The 24,260-nt window shown below is 33.2% G+C and overlaps 1 protein-coding gene across 2 annotated transcripts; it reads left to right on the forward strand.

Annotated features, from left to right (window-relative positions):
- The first annotated feature begins 9,872 nt into the window (after window positions 1–9,872).
- On the forward strand, window positions 9,873–23,919 carry LOC123892614 (regulatory-associated protein of TOR 1-like). Of its 2 annotated transcripts, none has more exons than XM_045942451.1 (23): window positions 9,873–10,497; window positions 12,416–12,518; window positions 12,991–13,073; window positions 13,157–13,315; window positions 14,537–14,653; window positions 14,781–14,938; window positions 15,545–15,699; window positions 15,831–15,975; window positions 16,058–16,136; window positions 16,310–16,411; window positions 16,957–17,040; window positions 17,143–17,253; window positions 17,755–18,108; window positions 18,200–18,383; window positions 18,775–19,368; window positions 19,514–19,843; window positions 19,929–20,043; window positions 21,282–21,406; window positions 21,488–21,633; window positions 21,783–21,884; window positions 22,490–22,575; window positions 22,885–22,969; window positions 23,075–23,919. In XM_045942451.1, exons 1-23 carry the CDS (start codon window positions 10,156–10,158, stop codon window positions 23,411–23,413), a joined length of 4,098 nt encoding a protein of 1,365 aa, XP_045798407.1. In that variant the 5' UTR covers window positions 9,873–10,155; the 3' UTR covers window positions 23,414–23,919. The 2 variants fall into 2 exon arrangements, with proteins under 2 accessions (XP_045798407.1, XP_045798408.1); XM_045942452.1 differs by having other exon boundaries at window positions 9,898–10,497; window positions 19,547–19,843.
- Window positions 23,920–24,260: the final 341 nt, after the last annotated feature.

Genomic DNA, 24,260 nt, shown 5'->3' on the forward strand with positions numbered 1-24,260 from the left:
GTTGACCTCTTGCAATAAAATATTCTTTTTTATACATACAAATTGAATGATAGATCAAATAGTTGAAAAATCACTTGTGTACACTGTTGGTATAAATGCATGTAGAAAAATACAGTTGCCACCAAAAAATACTAGAAGGAAAAGTTTTAAAAGTCAAACTCTATTATTGTAAAAAAAAAAAAAAGTCAAACACTATTTTTTATTTTATAAAAAGTCTAAGTCAAACAATTTTCAAAAATAATGTGGATAATTTATATTTTATCTTATATGTAAAAAAAAGGGCGCAGTCTAGGGTGGGTGAGTGTAATGCACTATATTATTTCCCCTATCACCTCTCCTTCTTCATTGCCCTCTCTGTTTTTTCTTTTTCTTTCTGCAAAAACACAATATTTCAATGGAGCACAACTTCTCAAATTTTAATGGAGCACAACTTAAAACAAATTTCTGAATTAATTCTTTAAAATTGATCTCCGTACAAAATTAATAAATTGATTTAAACATTGCACAGGATTATTTAACTTCACCCATTAAATACCAAATTAAATTTCATGAGAAACTTGTGTTTTTGGAAGAAAAAAGTGAAAGATAGTTGCTTCATGTATTAAAAACAAAGGAGAAGCTTTATGTTGCCAAATGTATCAAAATGAAATATATATATATATATATATATCATTCGATATGTGTTTACACTGATTTTTGGTAAACAACCGCTAGTTTAAATTAATTACTTGAGAGATCAACTAGTAAATCTCGGGACAATTGTTCATGCATGGAAAAAGAAGTTCGAATGTTCGTCATTAAAGATATCCTTATTTTGCAAAAGAACGATAAGTTTGGTTTTCTGAAACACAAATTAAATGCGAACAAAGTAGGTTCACTCAAACGAGAGAGCCAATTAAATGCAGAATTTGTAAATGCTTAGAAGATAAAGATTTATGAAAAGTAAATTTGCATTTAGAATGTAAACATTACAAAGAAAGTAAAATGGTTCACTGATTCATACATCTTTCTCGAGTAACTCGTTTCTCGCTTTAACATGGGTACTTTGAGTGTTTGAGAATTTGTGTAAAATGAATTGTGACCCCTACTTCGACTATACAGACTCCTATTTATAGAAAACTAAATAACATCTACGTTAACGTTAAACTCCTAAACTTTGGCCACGCGTCCTTTTGCATTTGAAATGAATCAAGGCTTTGAACCGTTGCAACTGTCGAAGTCGAATCATATTTGAAGGATGGAAAAACTCTAAGTCCACAATCTTGAGTGTTTCGATTTATTACTTCCAATCGAATTAATCTTCTACTTGAAAAGCAGCAACTCTTCATAACTTGCAGACTCATATGAAGCTATCTAAAGAATACTTTCCATCAGAACTCTCTTATTCTTAAAGACATTACTCTTCACCTTCATTTAAATGATAAGATAAGAGAGTTAAACTCTCTTGTTTTTGAAGACATTTAAAACCTGACACTATTAAAGCCATTTGACAAACTTTTTAGTAATGAATGTCTTTGGAATTAGAGATGAAACATATTTTTAGCTCAAGCTAAAATATGGGATAACAATATGTTATTGAGATATATCAAAATTAACGGGTTGCGTCTTTTTTTACATGTCGTTAATCTTTATGTGTCGCAATAACATATCAAATGATTTTGGATTTGTCTGAAAGTTTTACATAAAAGATCTATATGATATAAACTTTCAATCCAATGGTGGATTTTATAAAATTTACATTGGTTAAAACGTTGTTGAGAGGTGTAACATTTTGTGTCAAACTAGTTTGTGTCATTTGATCCTGATCCTATATATATATATATATATATATATATATATATATATATATATATATATATATATATATATATATATATATATATATATATATATATATATTAAAACTAATAGAGTAGTCTCATCAGCACAAGGTGTGCCGAAAGAGACTACAAAAGTTTATAATGAACGTCAACCAATAAAATAACATGAATAACCGCTTAGTCGATTGATGCCCAAGCAGACAAAGAAGAGCTTACACTTATTTTGGTCCAACCTACTCGAATGAGAGATATCCAGTTTGAAAAAGAGAACTCTTCAATTTATCGCTAGCATGGAGAAATTCTCTAACTACTTTTGTATGAATCGGATATTCTCTACACATAATTGTAGAGATTAATCTTTTGAATTAGGTAAGATTACAATGAATAGTAACATTCTCCTTCAAGAGATAGATTTAATACATTCTAATAATTAAATACGAACCTATAACCTCTAATTAAGTTAAAAGAATTTTATTTTATTTTTGTTTAAAAGTTAATAGAGATTTCTTATTATTTTATCATCATTTTATATTAACCCTTTGATTTTTAAGAGAAATAAGTTATGATAATTCACAGTTCGTCCGCGAGATAAATAAAATATGACTAAGAATTATTTCCACCAGAAATTGAACTCGAGTTCTTTCAAACAATCCGTCTTAGGAGAAATTCATTAACCAAGTTAATATCGATTCTTATTATCTTATCTTGGTTAATAGAATCCCTAGCTAACATTTTAAACATGGCAAAATAAAAATTGTCCGTTGCTTTTTGCAAATTAAAAGGCTTAATCATTAGAGACTTTTGGCTTTGCTAAATGCAAAAGCGATTAAGACCCTTGGTGTAGTGTAGTCATCAAGCATATGTCATTGGCATATATATGTTCTCTTATTGGTTTGCCTGCTAATTCGTTTATTTTAGTGCTTAAAATTCTAGAATAATTCTCATCACACTTGGACAATAACGATTAGATAAGTAGCATTTCACTTTCATCCCAGAATCAGATTTATTAATTATATTCCAACCCATTGGGAGTTCTTTTGAAATACATTTATGCTAATTTTTTATTTTGAAAGTGTGCTAATCTTGTTATTATATATATGTGTCCTTTTGAAAGTATGATATACAGTCTTCCTTACTAATTTGATTTTAAAAAAAATATAGATTGTAACATCTTTTAAATTTAAATAATCATGCTTTTGAATTACGACTTTCTTAAAAATAATCTGGGTATTCCCAACATTTTATACAAAAATAGTTTTTTTTATATCATAGCGTCTTGAGTCATGGGCGGAGCTAGGTTAGGGTTGGGACGGCTGCGACCCGTTACAAAATTTTCATTGTTAGTCAATATATATACTCGGTATACATTTTTTGTTAACTAATATGTTATATATACATATAATTGTATCTCAAAATAAAAAATATACATTGTTGATATTTATTGCAATATTATAAGCAGCCTAGTGGTATAAGTTGGTGTGTCTTGTGATGAGAAAGTTGGTATATTATTGAACACATGTGTAAAATAATTTTACATTGACAGTATATATAAATTAAATTCATTATAAAATATATAAATTCTTGTAATAAGTATGAGTCAGAAAAACTCCCACATTATTCACTTAAAGCTTAGAAGTTTTATCCAAATTAATATCATGTGATTCATGTCTCATGAAATGTATCAAGCTATATTATATGTATGAAACAATATGTTTAGAAATGTAAAAGATTATACTATATCTACAACATTTAATTCAAGTAAGGAGTAGTGGAAGTAAAGATTCAATAAAGCATAATTGGTTTGTAAGATTCCACCAAAAAGTGCTTTCATCACCATGCTCAAGTCAACAATTGCTTTTAGTCTTCTAACCACACATTAGAACCTAGTGTATAAATTGCAAATGCTTGTAGAAAGTGTGTTGGAAAGGCATGGTCTAATGTAAAAATAATAATATTTTTGAAATTTGAACTAAGTTAGTGGATAGCTTTTTAAGAGTGAGAGATGAACTTTAGGAGAATTGGAAAATGGGGTTTGTCACTACTAAACCATTTGTGGATATTATAATTGGAACAAAATATTTTTTAGAATTCAACCACAAAGAGTTTCTTTCTTAGAAAATGCTTAGTGTTTGTGTGCGTCACACAAGATATATAGAATTTCAAAGAAATTTCCTCATATTAACAATAATTTTTTTGTCTATTATGTGGCATTGTTCAAATGACACTTTGCAAAGCTACATAGAAACCTCCTCATTTTAAAAAATAAACAATTAAAAAAATTGTTGTCTTCATGATTCTTGCCAATTTAATTTTTGTTTCAATTATGTTGTGCTTTCTTTATCAAACAAAGTTTCTCTCAGAAATGGTAAATGTTTTGTTTCAATATATATAGTTTTTTGTCTCCTACTCTTACTCAAGATTTGAACATGTGTTACAATGCATGTGTGGCATTGCCAAAGTGCATTGTCCTTAAACATAACTCTATTTAAACGAATTTTCTAAAATAAATGAGATATAAGATTGAATTGGTGGTTGAAATATGAGTTAAAATGTTGAATAATAAAAAGATGATCATTCGATTCTCAGTCCCAATATATAATAACAATTACTAACAATAGTTGTGAACTTGACCCATATTTTTATAAGGTTAGAAGCCACTTTAAAATTAAAAGTTAGAGCTTGTTTGGGTTAGTTTAGTTTTGCATTCTCTTCTCCTTCTAATAAGAAGCTAATCCCACCACTTTTTTTTTTTTTTTAGAGAAAGCTATTAAGAAAAAAAGGAACTTATTTTTCAGGAAAAAAAGAAGAAGAAGAGAGTTACTTATGATAAAGTTAATACGAATTAGAGCTTCCAACTACTTGTGAGATGCTTTTTCACTAAATTGTAAATTTCATCTTTAAATTTTATATTTATTTGTCAAATAGTTTAGTATCTAAAATTTTACCTTTTAAGATGAATAAATGGATGTACCTTAAACCTCAGTCCTGCATATTATATGTAGTATTCTTAAATAATGAATTGTATTCACAGGGACTTCATCTTCAAATTCTAGTCACACTATTTAGAATTTTTTTAAGAGACCCAAATTTAATTCCATGACATGTGATTAAGAGACAACAATATCAATAATGTAAAAACTCTTAGTTCTCGCTCTTCTTACTCAAACCTAAAACTGCCGCCACCTTTTCTCCTACTCCAAAATTCAAACCATTCACTTCAAAATGTAGTCACTAAAGTGTGGTGGTACGACCAGGTGTCGTGACCCTCGGTTTCAGTTGCAAACGTCAACAAGGGTCGTGAACCCTACGAGGTCTTATAACTGAACCTATCAGTGATGCGGCCACCTTTCGTGTCTAGCGCCAAACTTCCTACCCGTTTCTGGTTTGCTTAGAGTAAATTTGTTGAATTTTGTTGGCGGTTATTTGCTTCCGGGGTGGTTGTGTGCCTAGCTTGTTTGGTTGGTGTGTAACTTTGTTTTTTTGAGGTTATTGTTGTTTGTTCTCAAAGGCGGTGGATGGAGGCCAAGAGAAAGAGCAAGAGTTTTCAAGCAATCTAAGTCATACAATCACATTCAATCTCTCTAGCTCAAAGCTCTTTTTTAAGTCACTTTATTTGTATCATAATCTGAGTATCAATCTCTTTTAGAGTGCATTCATCTAAGCTTCTCTTTTGTATTGAGTCTTAAAATAGCTTAGAACCAAATCAATCACATTGTAATTGCTCAAGTCAATACGTGACTATTGATTGAGTGTTTTTTGGTCAAGGTGACTAGGAAAGTATAAAGCTCTAGGAGCTTTGGTAGTTGTTGATCTTAGTATTAGAATTTTAGAGGCCTATACTCAACCACAAAAGCTAGCTTGAGAGTTGAGGTTTGCACTACATTTATAAAGGCTATCTTTGCCATATCTCTAGCCAATGTGGGACTTCTAACACACCCCCTCACGTCCAGAACTGAACAAGCTGGAACGTGGGATCAACAACAACGGGTGGCCCAAATATGGGAGGTCTCCACAACAAACAACAAATGGATCTAGAACCAGGCTCTGATACCATATTAGAATTTTAGAGGCCTATACTCAACCACAAAAGCTAGCTTGAGAGTTGAGGTTTGCACTACATTTATAAAGGCTATCTTTGCCATATCTCTAGCCAATGTGGGACTTCTAACACTTAGGTCAAGATGAAAGAAGAATTGTAAATCGTGGATCTGTAACCTTTAAGTGATTCTAGTGGATAAACTCACAGGTGGTGGGGACTGGACGTAACCCAAAGATTAGGGGTGAACCAGAATAACTCTTTGTGTTTATCTTCTTTCCCTTAACTTTTATTTTCTGCAACTGATTTACACTGCACAGATCATTCTTAGAACGATCTCATTGTGCACAGATTTATTTTATTTACTAACATTTTATTTTGTGACTAAAGGTTAAATTTTAAAAGAGTCACAATTCAAACCTCCATTTTTTGTGAAAAACTTTGCTACTTCATACACAAGTGCATATTACTATCTAGTAGTTGGTACCAAAAGTGTTGAAACATCAAAACAACTAAGTGTTGAAACACCAAGCGCGTCAAAACACATCAAAATTCTCTTCAATTTGCAAGCAGTTCTGTAGTTCTACATCATCAAGGAAAGTGGAAAGAAACAACGTGAAAAACTGAAAATTGAGAAAATTTTTGTTTTTAAGTTGAGTTTGCGGTTCGGTTATCCATAGTTTGGTTCGGTTAACTGCGGTTCGGTTCACAGTTAGAGAACTGTCCTGAGATTAATGGTCCGGTTCGTCAACTTATAGTATGATTCGGTTATTTCCGGTTCGGTTCGTTGGTTCGGTTCACAATTAATAATGAATAATCCTATATTTAGGGGTCTTTAAGTTTCACGTTTGTAACATTTATGTCCTTTAAGTTTTTCATGCAACAAAATAGGTCATTTAAGTTTTTAACTTGTTGCACTGTTACCCTTCCAATATATTATCCTATGTTTACAAAACGCTGACGTGACTATTAATTATGATATCATGATGAATTTGAGGCTCAATCTGATGTGAATCATGAGCTTCAGACATATGAGACTCAGTTGAAAGGGAGGATAATTGAAAGAGGGTAACAATGAATCAAGTTAGAAACTTAAATGACCGATATGTTAGCTAAAACATTTTAAGGACCTAATTGTTACCTAAAAAACTTAAAGGACTTAACCGTTACAAACGTAAAACTTAAAGGTCTCCTGATACATGTGGCCTATTTTATATTAATTAATAATAATTCATAAATAATTGACCATTCTTATTAGTCCATAATTAATTAATTAAATAATTAAATCATCGGTTACACGTTTTAGGGAGCATTTTGCCTTTAAATAATTTAAATTAGGGTGTATTTTGTCTACTTATTTATTTTCTTTCTGAAACCCTAAATCTGAAAAACCCTAAACTCAGAAATTGCGAAGGCTGGATCTCTTCTTCCCCTCTAAATCTATCCCTAATCCGTAAATTTGTGAAATGAATCGCAGTGATACCCCAATAACAGAGAGTAGAAAAAGTAAGAAAAAAAATCGTTCAAGGAGATCTAGTGTCTATGGGGGTCTGAGCAAAAAAACTTATTTGCTCAATCGCAACTATGAAATAATAGATCTCAACAGATCTGTCAACACTTGCAAGAATTTAGGAAGACCTACTTGCAAGAATTTAGGAAGACCTTTTATCACCGGTGTTTCTACCAAGGTTAGTTACTTTAACTTCTCTATTTTCCCGACCTCTTTTTTTTCCTATATATTTTGTATTGCCATTATTTGTATTTAAAGTTATGATTTTGACACATTATATATATTATAGAGGAAACATATAATAAAGTTATGGTCCCAAATTTATTTCCGAAGACTCACATAATACGATAAATATAAGAATCTTCAGATTTGGATTTTTCAATTTCTAGATTTGGGGATTTTCAAATTTTCGGATTTGGAAAAGAAGATTAATAGGGAAGAAAATTGCTCCCTGATTTAAATTATTTATAGACAGACTCTTTGAAATTCGTATCTTGTAGGTAAAATGCTCATTGAAGTTTGTAACCCATAAGATTTTTCTATTTCATATTATGTGTCACCAATAAGGGTGTTCGCGATGCGGATTGGATCTGTTTGAGGAAAAAAATTATCCGATTAAAAATACACACGCAATTTGACTCAATTTCAAATGACTAGAAAAAAAAAGATCAGATCCAATTTAATGCGGTTTGGATCGATTTTTGAATATCCAAATAACAATTGGGTAAATTTTTTTAATATTAATAATAGAAAAACACGGTAAAGTTATAGATTTGACGCAGAGTATAACTTATAATATAAGTAAAAAATTAGTAAAAAAAAAATCATTACATTTTAAATGTATGAAATAATAAATTAATATTTTTAGTCTCTCATGGCATGTGACTGTCTTAAGTAGAAGATGTGGTACAATGTATAGATGACGTGACACGTTGTATCAACAATTGACATTTTTTAATATCTAACGTAACTCAACAATATTTTAAAAAATATATTAACTAAAATAAAGAGTTAATAGCGCTTCTGCCCCCTGCCATTTGAGTTAGTTTTGGTTTTCCCCCTCTAAAATGCCACAAAGTATTACAAGTGACTAATAATAAGAAATCTTCAATTTACATGGGTGAAATTGTAAAACAAAAATTTACAAGGGGGAAAACCAAAACTTGTCCAAATGGCTGGGAATAAAAGCGTTATTAACCCTAAAATAATGCATTAGTTTTAACTAATAAGTATTATTAAAAACCAATAAATAGTATACTAATGCAATATATCATAGATTCATAGTAATAGAAGAAAAAAAAAGTATTAATGTTAATATATGCATTTTGGTTCGATTTAGTTTACTTTAAAAACAAAATACAAAGCCAGGTTCAATTTGAGTGATTGTCACAAAAGCACATACAAACACATTATATAAAATTCGATTTTGTGCGATTTTTGTTTTTGTTTGGATCATTTTGCGGCTTTAGTTTGAATAGATTTAGATGTGAGCACCCACCAACATGGACAAACTACAATATCATTTATCGGGATATCTCAACACTCCTAACCATAATTCTCGATGCATGAGGCATTTTGTGTGATATTATTAATTTTAAAGAAGAATTCACAATTTTTATAAATTGCAGATTCCAAATTGTATGATGTTGACAATTTTGATACTCATTTTGACAATTTATTCATTAAAGCAATGGAGAATTTATTTTAAAAGAACTCAAGTCTAAATGTTTATATTAGCACATAAAAATATGGATGATTAGGTAATCATAATCTTAAAAGATATTAGAATATATCGAGAATTCATTCAAGTGTAATTATCTTACATATATATAATATCAGATTTATTTTATAAAAAAATTAGAATTTTAATGTATTGCACATTTGACGAACATATATGATTACTTTAATTTGCATTATCATAAAAACTTTGATTTAAATTTGATAGGTTAAAATTCTTTGTCCTCGTAACAATCGAGTCCACTATAATCTTCTTTTCCTTAAAGTTTAAACTCAGAACCTTTAATTATACTAAAAAGAAAGATACAATTTTATCGAAACAATTTTAAACAAAAAATAATTTGAATTAAACAGTAAAAACAAAAGATAATTTGAATTAAATAGTAAATAAACTAAAGTAAAGTATACACATGGAATTTGTATTTTTGTGCTGAAATAATCACATGCTTAAATCAATCTAAATTATACTTCAAATCAAATCAATCTTTAAGTGAATGAATATTTTAAAAAGTAACATAGAAAAGCGACAAATAATAATGTCTAATATCTTCGCCAAAAAAATAAAATAATGTCTAATCTAATATCAAAAAGAAAGAGAAAAAAAAAGCCAGCAGACATACAACAATTCTCCAAAACATAAAGATTTTTAAATTGAAAATTACTTTTTTTTCTTTTGAAACATTTTGAAAATTACATTATTATTACATGCTCAAAAACAAAATTTTACATTATTACAATATTAAATAATAAATATTATCGTTATTATTTTATATTTATTTTTACCTTTTATAATTATTATTCTGTTCTACAAAATCGCATTTTTGTGTCACTGGTTTTTTCCATTTCCATTGAAGAAGAAACAACACTCGGTGCCGCCGTCACCACCACCACCACCACCGTTCTATGCGCCACCGTCACCACCACCACCACCACCACCACCCACCACCATCGTCGTTATCACAATCACCTTCATATTCTCCACAAAACAATACCTAGGGTTTCCAAAAACCCATCTTTATCGAATGATTGATCACTAAGGGTTTCCGATTTGAATGGCATTGGGAGATTTAATGGCATCACGTTTTTCCCAATCAACTGTTCTCATAGTTCCGAATCACCATGACGATTCCACCGCTACTGCTTTTTCTTCATCTGCTTCCGCCGCCGCCTTAAACGATGAAAGCGATTTCACTTCCGTTCCTCATCGCCGTGATTCTGAATTCACCGCTGCAAGTAGTAGTAGCACCTCCGGTTATGCTAATGCCGCCACTACTATGGCTTATTTACCTCAGACGAGTTTCTTCAATGAGCTTCGTCATGATGCATTTGAGCTTGAACTTCCTTCAGGTCCTTCCGATAGTGGTTTGGTATCGAAATGGAGACCGAAGGATAAGGTATGCTGGTACCTTGAGCTTTGTTTTTGATTTGGTTGTTTAGAGAATCTTGCGGTAACGTTTTGTTTTTCTGCATTTTTTATGTGATGAATTTGTGATTCGCGGTTTTCTTTCTGTTTGATTGGAAATTAGTGTCATAGAAATCTGAAACTGTAGAAAAAAAAGGATTTTTAGGCTGAAAACAAGGATTTTTAGGCTGAAAATGGTGTTTCTAGAATTCATATTGGCTAAATAATTGAGCTGAAAATGGCTCAATTATGCTGGAATTGCTTGACAAAAGTAGTGATTTTTGGAAATGAGGATTTTTACATTTGCTTATAAACATCAGTAGGCTTCCACTAGGAGGTTGTCTGTCACATGAATGGGAGGGTGCTAGTTTCTTTGGTTGGGAATAAGGTCGGAAGTGGTTGACAGAAGTTGATTCTTGTGTAGAAAAAGTCGATAAATGCAGTAAACAATGTATTGCTACAGCAATGGCCAGACCTGTTGAAGCGCCGCATTGCCGGCGGAAAGCGTTGTAATGGCTGCCACAACCACACTGCTACTCTGCAGTTGCCCCCTACTGTGGTGCAATGGATGACTTAGGTTAGGAGGGGAGAACCGATTTTGTGTATTTGTACAATCATTGCTGTTAAGATGACGAGTTAAATCGTAAGATCGGATGACCTTGCTATGCCTGGAAAAGTCATATTGTATCTAAGATCGGTTACCGGTAGGGTTGTGGTGAGATTGCGCAGAAGATTGCTATAACGGTGAGATTGCTGATATCGCATGTAAGATCAAATTTCAGTACGATACAGGTCGGGTTGCACAACCCAGTTTCATGAACCCATATTCCAATTTGTGCCCTAAAACAAATCAAATCTCAGCAGACAAACTCTGTTTAGACTTTAGAGACTCCCAATCTCTCTCAATCATCCTTGCTCTTCTAAACCAATCTCTCTCAGGTATCTTGACCCTCTCTGCTTTGTGCTCTTCTTTCCCAGCCTCTTTTGACCTCTCTTCGCATTTGGCCGGCAGCAACATTTTCAACTTGTAGCAGGGGTGGCTGGTTCTGATCCATCCTTCTGCGCTGATTTTGACGCCTCTTCAGTATCCCACTCTGTCTCTAGGTTAGAGAAAAGGATATAAAGCTGGGCCATTCAGACCAATTAATTCAAAAATAAAGAAAAAAACTAGAATAAGAAAAAGGTCATCTAATAATTTTGGGCATCCATCTAGTCAATTGATTGTTATATATTAAAAAACTAATAAGAATAAAATAAATAACAAAAATAAGTTTTTTTTTTTTTTGAGTAAAAAAACAAGTACTATGTTATCATTTGTAATTCTCTGAAATGTATTCCGTATTATCTTTAATAATAATAACATTACAAATCTGAACTGTGCCAAAACACTGGTGTTTTTTATAGTGATAGTGTCTAGCATGATTGTTTTCCTTCATATAGAATTCTTACTTCTTACCAAGAATAAAGCAACATAAACATAGCTTATTTTCCTGTAACCTATTTTGGGGGCAGGGCAGCTCAAATCACATAAGTTCTCTCTCTCTCTCTCTCTCTCTCTCTCTCTCTCTCTCTCTCCCTCCCTCTCCCTCCCTCCCTATCTCTCCATTATAAATTTATTTAATATTCTGCTGTAACTAGGGAATTTTTCGTAATCTAGCTTTACACTGTAAAGATATATCAGCATTTTTTATTTTTTCCTAATAAGAAGAAATTTTCCTTTGAAATGTCTGTTTTTCCTTAAAAAATATTATAATCAATGTTTCTGAAAGAAAAACACACACACATATATATATATATATATATATATATATATATATATATATATATATATATATATATATATATATATATATATATATATATATATTTAAGGCGCATTCTTTGGTTTAACCCCTAATTTTGTTTTGCAGATGAAGACAGGATGTGTAGCCCTAGTATTATGTTTAAACATTAGTGTTGATCCACCAGATGTAATAAAGATATCCCCTTGTGCCAGAATGGAGTGCTGGATAGGTCTCTTATTACCTTTCCGATCTTGTTTGTACTATAAGTTACTTCCCATTTTTTGGCATTTCTTCATGTGCAGTTAATGTTTGGAATTAGCTTTTTGGCATTTCTTCATGTTCAGTTCATATATTTTTTTGCTTAAATAATTAGTTGAATTTACAAGTTCCAAATGCTGACAAATCCAAACTAATTGTAAATGAATTTTCTGGCTGTAAGGCATATAACTGCACGTTGTTTTACACTTATTTCTGATGGTTGGACTCTCAGATTTAAGTGTTTACATGTCTTGTCCAATTTTTTCCCAAGCTATGCCTGTTGACTCCCAACTTAACTGTTTTGAGTAGGTGCGACTTTGTTATTGAGAAATGCAAATAAAATGAAGAAGTAAAATCTTTGTAGCATGTTAAAATTCTGCACGTTTATGACTATGGTTATTGGCACAAACAACCTTTAATGCCTTGCTTTCTTAACGCTGCAGATCCTCTTTCAATGGCACCACAAAAGGCATTAGATTTGATCGGGAAATCTTTGACCAGTCAGTATGAAAGATGGCAACCAAAGGTTGAGATGTTTAGCTTGCTAGCCTCATCTGCATATAAGCTTCTTAAATTGTTTTTTATCTCACCTTGTAGCGATATTTACAGGCACGTTATAAGTGTCAACTTGATCCAACATTGGAAGAGGTAAAAAAGCTTTGTACTACATGTCGTAGATATGCAAAGTCGGAAAGAGTTTTGTTCCATTACAATGGGCATGGTGTACCAAAGCCAACTCCTAATGGTGAACTCTGGGTCTTCAATAAGGTCAAATTTCTTCCTTCTTATCGCTCAAACCAATTTATTATCCAATCAATAAATTGTCACTCTGTTCTTGGTGGAAATGTTTGACCAGTAGACAGATATCTTGCTTCGTATTGGAGCTTCTTATATATATTACATATTCAGAGTTCCTATTGTCACAAAAATAAATTACTGATATAAAAGATGAAAATAGGAGGATTGAAAAAAGGAGTGATAATACACAGTTACACACATGTTGAATCTTTGGATAGAAGAAAAGTAGTGACAAGTATGGGATGGCAATAGGCGAGAAAGCAATTTTGCTATTTTTATCCAAGCAAAATGAATATATTGTATTTTAATTAGTGTACTTTTTAAGCCTTTTATTTTGCTAAAATATTTTGTCAGCATAGAGGTGGGGCGGTAGAGGTTAGGTAATCAGGAAAAGAAGAACTATGGAATAACCGGAAATTATTACTATTATAGTAAAGCTACACTTGATGTGAATGTTTATTTACCAGATAATCTGGAATAAGTTAACTCCAACCACTGAACCGTTGATTTCAAATCCATAAAATGTCCCTAGTTACTATATCATAATAATGAAAAGAAATTTATCATATTTTTATTGAGTTGAGTTAATGTAGTTCAAATACGTGGTTAATTACGTTCAGTAAACGATTAACAAATATACCAAAGTGTCGCGCCAAGTGTTGTCAATCACGAATCACGGAAAATAGTGGTTCATACAGTGATATAGTGCTGCTATAGCCCGCTATTTGAGAACATTTTGTACTAAATAGCGTATATTGGAACAATAACAATTTCTTCAGATTTCACTACACAATAGCACTGCTATAGCCGTTATTTAAAGACACTGGTCCCAGCTCATTAACCATCTACTGAACATCATTAACCATAGTTTTACAGTTTATATTTGAACACAAATCGTGGTTAATAAATACTAGGTATATTTGAACACCTGAAAATCATGTATATTTGAACACAATCTGGATGGTTAATCGATATATGTATATTTGAACACCTAATTATTTTAGTTATAATAACGTTCACAAATCGTGGTTAATTGTGTTCACCGTGTGGTTAAGAAGTTGATGCACCTTATAATAACCATCTGCTGAACTGAATAATTAACCACATTTGAAGTGCATTAACCATCCAATTTGATGTCAAAGTTCAATGTCAAATTTGTGTCCTTTGTCATTCTCATTTTTGTTCTTGCAGAGCTATACCCAGTATATCCCTTTACCACTCAATGATCTGGATTCCTGGCTGAAGACCCCATCAATTTATGTTTTTGATTGCTCTGGGGCTGGTAAAGTTGTGAATTCCTTCATTGAGGTATTCATTCAAAATCATGTTTATTGAATACTATATATGAAAACTTCAATATATCGGTTCTGATTTTGTAATTTTTTTCTTCTTATTTGGACTATGAATTTTTTTTGCTGGCCTTGTTATTGATAAGCTTCATGAATGGAGTGCTTCTAACTCAAACGGGTCTCCAAGGGATTGCATTATGCTTGCAGCATGTGAAGCGCATGAGACTTTGCCCCAGAGTGTAGAATTCCCAGCTGATGTATTTACAGCTTGTCTTACAACACCTATAAAGATGGCATTGCGATGGTGAATATTCTCCCATTAATTCTGGCCTAGTATCGTCTTTAGAATGTTTCATATCATAAACTTTCGGGAAGGTTTAGTGTATCTTTTTTTTGGGGTAAAATAATGCTTCGAGCATGTAATTTCAAATATGGCATGCTTTTGTGATGTGATTGGTATTAGTTTAGTCTTTCTTTAGTCTTTGTATGTTTTCGCAGAGTGATTCCTTACTAACTCTGATTGCTTTTATCTAGTGCCATTTCATGATGACAGGTTGTATACATCATTACTGTTTAGGACATATTTTATTATGTAATTTGTTCCTCGAGGTTGAGGTTATTTTTGTTGTACCATCCTATTATTACCGTGTTAATGTATTTTAGCTGGATTTATGCTTGTGCTGATATAAAAATGTCACTGGTACTGACGGTTTTACTAAGTTGATTTTTGTTTGACTATGCTTTTTTCATTACTAAGCTTGGTATGGAAGTTATGCATGAACGTAATGCTCATAATTTCCCTCTTGACCTAGTTAATAGTTGTCACTTTCTAAATCATGAACTTTTGAATAGTTGAAACATTTATTTCATTATTAAATGTTCAATGAGTTTTTATGTATTTTGTCTCTAGGTTTTGTACTCGATCATTACTTCGCGACTCGTTTGATTATTCACTTATAGACAAGATCCCTGGCCGTCCAAATGACCGAAAGACACTTCTGGGTGAATTGAATTGGATCTTTACAGCAGTAACTGATACGATTGCATGGAATGTTCTTCCTCATGGTATGTCTCAACCCTCCCCATTCTTACTGCTGACTTCTTCAATTTCCATGGTGTATTTTCAACGCAGGTATTTGGCTACCAATTTTGGTTGGTCTCTTTTATAGTATATTGATATTTACTTTGTCCTGCAGATCTTTTTCAGAGACTGTTCAGACAGGATTTGCTTGTTGCAAGTTTGTTTCGAAATTTTCTACTTGCTGAGCGAATTATGCGATCTGCAAATTGTACTCCTGTCTCCCACCCAACACTACCACCAACCCATCAACATCATATGTGGTATTGTTGATGATTGTTGTTATGATATTGCTATGTGCTGATAAACTTTATCATCAGAATATGTTCTTAATGCATGCTGCAGGGATGCATGGGACATGGCTGCCGAGCTCTGCCTTTCTCAACTTCCTTCATTAGTTGAGGATCCTAATGCAGAATTTCAGGTAATTTGATAGTTTTTATTTATACCTCTGATGTAAATTTTCCTTCTGAATTTGAATATTAAATATAGAAAGTTGGTTCTGGTATTCTGGTTTTACTAGGAACAATAGCATGAATAAATATTGTTATTAAGTTTTTAACTTACCTGATGAAGTATATGAATGTTCTATTTCAGCCTAGTACATTTTTCACAGAGCAGTTAACAGCATTCGAGGTTTGGCTTGACCATGGTTCTGAGCATAAGAAACCACCCGAACAGTTGCCTATAGTTCTTCAGGTACATCACATGGTCTTAGTCTTTTTTACCTTTGGAACCATTGTGTTGGTTTCTAATACCCTTGTTATGTAGGTTACTGTTCCTTGATTAGGTTTTTGGTATTTGAATTATGTTTTTGCTGGCTAAAACTTTTTCAATTTGGCTGATGATGATAATTATCATTCTTCTGAAGGAAATTTGATAAAAATATGTATTTATTGCAAGCATTTTCTCTTAGCTATATGTCTAGATTCCAAAGTAGAAATGCCAAGGGATATTTTCCGGGTTCATTATTCAGCCAATGGAGATGCTATTGGAAATTTATGAGGACAAGTTGCTGCTTCTCAAATTGTTCAATTATTGGGGTTTTGTTGCAAGTTTTTGATTCCGAATTATTTTGCTTTCTCTTTATTCTGTTTAGCTTCGGTAATCATACTAGACTTTCATGATGACTGATTGTGTTGTTTTTCTATAATTTTTTTGGTTAATCATGCTCTCTGGGAAAATTGTTTGGCATTTGTTCATATCTTTGCATACATTCATAAGTAGTTCTGTTCCTATTTCAGGTTTTACTTAGTCAATGCCACCGATTTCGCGCCTTAGTACTCCTAGGACGATTCCTTGATATGGGCCCATGGGCTGTGGATCTGGTAATTCTTTCACAATTCATCAAATTTTGTTGCAGTTTTTATCTATTTTCAAAAGCATTGTTATTATATTATAATAATTGGATACTGAGTTTTTATATGTAGGCATTATCTGTTGGAATCTTCCCTTATGTTCTGAAGTTGTTGCAAACAACCACCCCTGAACTACGTCAGATTCTTGTATTCATATGGACAAAGATTCTTGCACTTGACAAGGTACTTTTGGAGGATCTTAATTTTGTCTTAAATAGAAAGTCAATTCTTGTTATTATTTTCCTTCAGATGTAGTTCTGGATTAGCTGAAAAAGTAAAAGATAGAGAATAGAAAAGGAGGGAAATAAACATCAAGGGCCAATATGAAGTTGCTCAATTGTTCATTTCCCTATTATTATTATTTTTTTGTGTAGGCAGACTGAAATATTTCTTTTCTTTTATGATAAACCTTTAATTGGCAGTTGATCATTTTATGGATTGAATGCCTGAATTATGAAAAATGTAAATTGTGCAATCTAGTCCCAATGAAACAGTCAACATAAGTGCTTGATATACAATAGAATCAATGAAGGAATAATGAGAGTATTACAAAAACTCATATTTTGTCCACTAATATGTATTTCCTATTTCCTATTTTATTTTTTCCAATTTGGGCTAGAAACTCTCCATGTGGCATGTCTACTATATATTATACATTGATTGTGTTCCATTGCTGGGTTGCAGTCATGTCAGGTTGATCTAGTGAAGGACGGAGGTCATATCTATTTTATGAAGTTTCTTGATAGCTTGGAAGCATACCCAGAGCAACGTGCAATGGCTGCTTTTGTTTTGGCTGTGATTGTGGATGGTCATAGAAGAGGCCAAGAAGCTTGTATTGAAGATGGTTTGAGCCATGTCTGCTTAAAGCACCTGGAGAGTTCATCTCCTAATGATTCACAAACTGAGCCCCTTTTCCTTCAATGGCTTTGCCTGTGTTTGGGGAAATTGTGGGAAGAGTTCCCAGAGGGGAAAATAATCGGTTTGCAGGGACATGCAACTTCTATACTCGCTCCTTTACTATCTGAACCCCAGCCAGAGGTTTACAACCTACTTATTGGCTCTATTTATAGTTTCCAGATGATTACTGTTTCGGTATATAAACAGCTGAGCCATGTAATTTGTTGCTCAGGTTAGGGCATCTGCTGTTTTTGCACTGGGTACCCTTGTCGACGTGGGATTTGATTCATGTAGAAGTGTTGGAGATGAAGAATGTGATGATGATGACAAGTTTAGGTCCGAAGTTAGTATAGTTAGGAGTCTGTTGAGTGTTGCTTCAGATGGGAGTCCATTGGTGAGGGCAGAGGTAGCAGTTGGTAGGTGATGAAACATCTGAACGTTTATATTTATTTTGAATGTTTTTATGAGAAGATTTTTTGTTCTTATGATTAGATGTCAAATACTGATATTGTTTGTTTAGTGATTATTTATTTTAGAAGTAGAATGATCTTGAGAAATTCTTAATTATATGCAAATGAGTTCCTAATAGCTAGTTATATCAGAACTTTGTTTATACATATGTATGTATGTAAATTTATGTCTGTTTGTTGTTTTCTCTAATTTGTTAATAATGACAGCCAGTCGTTTTGTTTGATGGTTGGCATGTAACATTCTCCTAGATAACTTAATTCTGTCTTTATAGTATTAAGTGTGGGCAGGATCTGGAAGATATTTTACTGAAATGGATTTTTTTTTTTCAACTGTCAGCTCTAGCACGCTTTGCTTTTGGCCACAACAAGCACCTGAAATCTATTGCTGCTGCATATTGGAAGCCTCAGACTAATTCTTTGATAAATTCCTTGCCGTCACTGGCTAATATTAAAGATACGGATGGTGGATATCCTAAACAGAGCCAACATGTGGCTCATGGTGGTATTGTTTCACCTCAAATCGGTCCTCTAAGGGTTGGGAGTGATAATTCTAAAGTAATTCGTGATGGAAGGGTCTCTTCAAGCAGTCCTCTTGCTAGTTCTGGAATCATGCATGGGTCCCCATTGTCTGACAATTCGTCTCATCATTCTGATTCAGGAATATTGAATGACGGTTTCAGCAATGGAGCGGTTAACAACTTTGGGCCGAAGCCTTTGGACAATGCGTTGTATTCACAATGTGTACTTGCTATGTGTACTTTGGCAAAAGATCCATCTCCTCGAGTTGGGAACCTGGGTCGTCGGGTACTGTCCATAATAGGTATTGAACAAGTGGTAGCAAAACCATCGAAGCCTTCTAGTGTCCGGACTAGTGAAGCTATTGTTTCTCCTAGTCTTGCTCGCTCATCTTCTTGGTTTGATATGAATGGCGGTAGGTCTCACTTTTATTTGATTTAATTATTAACCTTTCTAATGGTGTTTGGTAGTGTTTATCTCTTTGCATCATTTTTTTATGTCTTGAATTTCTGCTGCCATGTTATTTGCTTTATGTTTATAATTGAACCCTGCTCTGGTAGGACACTTGCCTCTAACCTTCAGAACTCCTCCAGTTAGTCCTCCTCGCCCAAGTTATATTACTGGAATGCGTAGAGTATGTTCATTGGAGTTTAGGCCTCACCTGATGACTTCTCCAGACACTGGACTAGCTGACCCACTTTTAGGATCTGGTGGAGCTTCTGGGACTTCAGATCGCAGTTTTCTTCCTCAATCAATTATATATAATTGGAGCTGTGGGCACTTCTCCAAATCACTTTTAACTGCTCCAGATGATAGCGAAGAAATTTTAGCTAGAAGAGAAGAGAGAGAGAAAATTGCATTGGAGCACATTGTGAAATGCCAGCACTCTGGTTTGTATTTCACCTTTTTTTGGTTCAATTAAGCAAATCCCTTACAGTTTCCAGTTGATAAATTTATGTCATTTTATTCTGTCAGCTGTTACTAGGTTAACAAATCCAATTGCTAAATGGGACATAAAGGGTACACAAACAGTGTTGCTACAACCTTTCTCTCCTATAGTGGTAGCTGCTGACGAGAATGAACGTATCAGGTATGAAAAATTCGTCAATACTATTGTTAATTTATTGGATACTGTTATGAAGATGGACATGGCTTTAGGCATGGAGCATAAGTCAACTTATGTGTTCTTTGTAAATGTTAAGAGAATAAATTTAAAGAGTTAAATGTGAGCTGCGACAAATTGCTAAGGGATATAAATTTCCAAAATGTTTCCAATTTCTGGGTTGGTAGAACTCAGAAAGATTCTCAGGTATAAGGGCTTAGGTCCCATTCGGGGTGGTTGTGAGTTTTTGGTTTTGAAAGTTAATTTTGAAAACAAAACCTGTCCGGGTAAAATGGGGTCAAGGTTGTGTTTTACATAATTTCGAAACAGTTTTTCCCTAAAACTCAACCTCAAAAATAGGTTTTTTGTTGGTAGTTTTCAATTTTCATGCTAACCATCGTTTCTTTCATCTTCCTCCCTTTGGACCTTCATCATCTTCCCATACTTTTGCATACCTCCAACATTGTCCCTATTAAGGGCGGTGTTTGAGTGTTGAGGATATATTCTCTGTGTAAAGCACATATTTGTGAACCTCTTGATGTAAAACGTGGTGGAAGTGCAAAGCTCTTCCATTTTTGAGTGAGCAGTGGATTAGCCGATTGATGGTGCAGATCCAGTTGCAAGCTGAGTTTTTTATCAGATCTTTCTTAGAATATGATATTCACCTCTCAATCGTTTGGGTTTTATCTTGTGATCTTTGTTGAATCAATTTTAAGGTTTTCATTTCCTCCCACTGATGTGAAACTTTTTTTGTTAAATTGATTTTTATTTTTTTATGGATTATGGGTTTGTGGTTTTGCTTTTATTGATGAAAAAGGGGTTATGATTTTCCTTGTATTGATGCAAATGGAGTTGTTCTCCTGTGTTGATGAATCCATTTTCTATATTGTTATTGTATTTGTTGAATCAATTTCAAGCCTTCCATTTCCTTCCCCTGATGTGAATCTTTCTTCGTTGATTATATATTTTTATTTATTTTTGAGTTTGTAACTCAAAACTGACACCGGTTTCGTTTTTCTAAAATCTCAAAACATAAAACAGAACACCACCCGGAACGGTGCCTTAGGAAACTAAACCACCAGCATTCTTAATCCTATAGGCAATAGGAATTGTGTTTGGACTATGTCATAATATTTTTCTGGTTTTGATTAATTGATTACTGTTAGTCTTTGTATTGCATCATATTGAATTCTGCTGTGACTAATGTACTTTGGAGTTTTGCACAGGATATGGAACCACGAGGAAGCAACACTACTTAATAGTTTTGATAATCACGATTTTGCTGACAAAGGAATTTCTAAGCTCTGCCTGGTGAATGAGCTTGATGATAGCTTGCTTCTTGCTGCTTCATGTAATATTATCTACTGTTTAATAATATATTATTCCATTTCTAAATTATCAGAATAATAAATCTTGTGGAATCTTATTGCAGCTGACGGAAACATCCGGGTTTGGAAAGACTATTCCCTAAGAGGGAAACAGAAGCTTGCCACTGCTTTCTCTTCAATTCATGGTCATAAACCTGGTGTAAGAAGTCGGAATGCAGTTGTTGATTGGCAACAGCAAAGTGGTTATCTGGTATATGGTTCTTCTTTGAATATTATGCTTTCGAATAGGGGATGTTTTCCTCTTCCCTACCAATGTTCTAAATCAGAACTCTGATTTTTCCCTTACGCTTTTATGTTAATGACTTGTGTTGTTTCATGTTACTCCAATGCATTTACCAGTATTCATCGGGGGAGATGTCATCAATAATGCAGTGGGATCTTGATAAAGAGCAGCTTGTTAATACTATACCTTCATTATCAGAGTGCAGTGTCTCAGCCTTGGTAAGCCTGCTCTATGCTGACATTTTTCTTTGGTGAATATTATTTTTGCTCAAATTATTATAGTTTTATAGGTATAAGCTAATTAGCCTCGGTAAGCCTGCTCAGCTACCTATTTTGTTAGAGCTCTTAACGGGTGAATCTATTATGTTTTGTTAGCCGTGAAGTTTAATGATAATAATACCAAACTTATGTAACTGTACTGTCACTTAGAAACCTCGCTCTCCCCCTCTTTCTTTTACTATGGCTTCTTCAAAATTAGTGTTGCACTAGAACTAGAAGTCTTAAAAGTTACGGCTTTGTTGATCTTCTCTTTATTACAGCTTTGTTGATCTTTTGTTTACTTCTCTGAAGTTTAATTCTTTAGCTGTCCCTGCTGTCATACTTCATCATACTGACCCTCAATTCATTTTTATTAAGTTATAAGATAGAGGATTTGGCCTAATGGTTTATGATTTTCTTCAAATTTTGAAACTCAGCACACGGGTTGATCATTTTCCAGTTGAATTCGCACAACTTTGGGTTGCATATTTGATGCGATTTTCTTTCAGTAACATTTAATTAAATTATGACCCAAACTCTCTGATTTATGTACTATTGTATTTTAGGCTGCTTCTCAAGTTCACGGGGGTCAGTTTGCAGCTGGTTTTATGGATGGTTCTGTAAGACTTTATGATACCAGAACACCTGAAAAGTAAGCACCTCAGTTGAATTTCTTCCATCATGATGGAAAATCATGGTTACTGGTTATCATTAACTGATGAGATTGATTTGAGCAGCATTGTTATTTATTAGCTCCTACATGTTCTTATGATGTTATGCTTCTATGTTCAGTTCTTATGATGTTATGCTTTTATGTTCAGACTTGAACCATATTGATCAATCTAGTATCTTAAGTTTTATCTAAGACGTCTAGACCATTTTAAGATTCAGTTTGAAATCTTCCATGTCTCTTAATCTGTCACTTTAATGACTAACGACTATTGACAATGATGTTTCTTAGGCTCGTATGTGGATTACGGCCACACATACAGAGAGTAGAAAAAGTTATGGGGATTGGATTTCAACCTGGGTTAGACCCTGGAAAGGTAAAGAAAAAGATTCATATTTTTCAATATTTTGACCATAGCAGAAATTCAGTGACTAATGAATTTGATTTGATGTGGATGGTGAAATTATGTGTTTTCCTTCAGTTGGTTAGTGCTTCTCAGGCCGGGGATATTCAATTTCTTGATATAAGAAATCATAGCAGCGCCTATCTCACTATTGAAGCTCACCGGGGCTCACTCACAGCTTTAGCAGTACATAGACATGCTCCAATTATTGCCAGTGGTTCTGCCAAACAACTCATTAAGGTTTTCAGCCTTGAGGGTGATCAACTGGGCACCATTCGTTACTATCCTACTCTAATGGCCCAGAAAATTGGTTCCGTGAGCTGCCTCAATTTCCACCCATACCAATTACTACTTGCTGCTGGTGCGGCAGATGCATGTGTCTGCATCTATGCCGATGACAACACTCAAGCAAAATGAATCCACAATTTTTCCCTTGAAGATTTCATTGGTTGTCTCCAGCTGAGAAGAGTCCATCAGATATCTCTCAGGAGTGCATCACAGTTGTATAATCCTGTGATGATGCTTTAGTTCCTCTCTGCTGTGAATACATCTGAAAATATTTGGTAGGGATAAATTATTCTGGCAGTGTATGCAAGATATTCATTAGCCTCCATGTCAGATGGTTGCACTTGACATGAAGAAAGAAGCATATCGGAGGCTCCGACAAATAAGGTCATGTTCGTATATGTGTGTAAATATCATTTTATCCATAATTAATTTTTATTCCTGTTTTGTGTGTTGTTGTCCACCCTTTCATTATTTGTAAATTTTATCTGAAAACATAATTTAGTTTGCTGACAGATGTGGGTGATTGACTCCTGTAAATCGGGATCTTTCATTCATATGATTGTAGTTTATGTTGTGACTTTTTTACCTTTGCTTTGAGCAACATGTAATTAAATTCAAGTTTGTTCAGTGTGCAATTTATTCTCCGTTTCATAAAACATCTCATTTGGATTGGTGGAAATTTTTAAGAAAACTATTAGTTTTGTTGATTCTAATGATAAAATGATATTTTTTAGTAAAATATAAAACGATTAGTTTCGTTGATTTTAAAAATAAAATGATTTTTTTTAGTAAACTCCTTATTAATTATAATTAGTAGGGTAGTTTGATGAGTTGAAAACTTGAAATACAACAAATAAATATATTCGTCAAAAAAAAAAAATCTGTATGAATTTTTTAGTAAAATCATTATTAATTATATTTAGTAGTTTTTTTTTTTTTTTGAAGGAATTTAGTAGAGTAGTTAGATGAGTTGAAA

Source organism: Trifolium pratense, linkage group LG6, assembly GCF_020283565.1.
Source record: "Trifolium pratense cultivar HEN17-A07 linkage group LG6, ARS_RC_1.1, whole genome shotgun sequence".
Classification (NCBI taxonomy): Eukaryota; Viridiplantae; Streptophyta; class Magnoliopsida; order Fabales; family Fabaceae; genus Trifolium; species Trifolium pratense.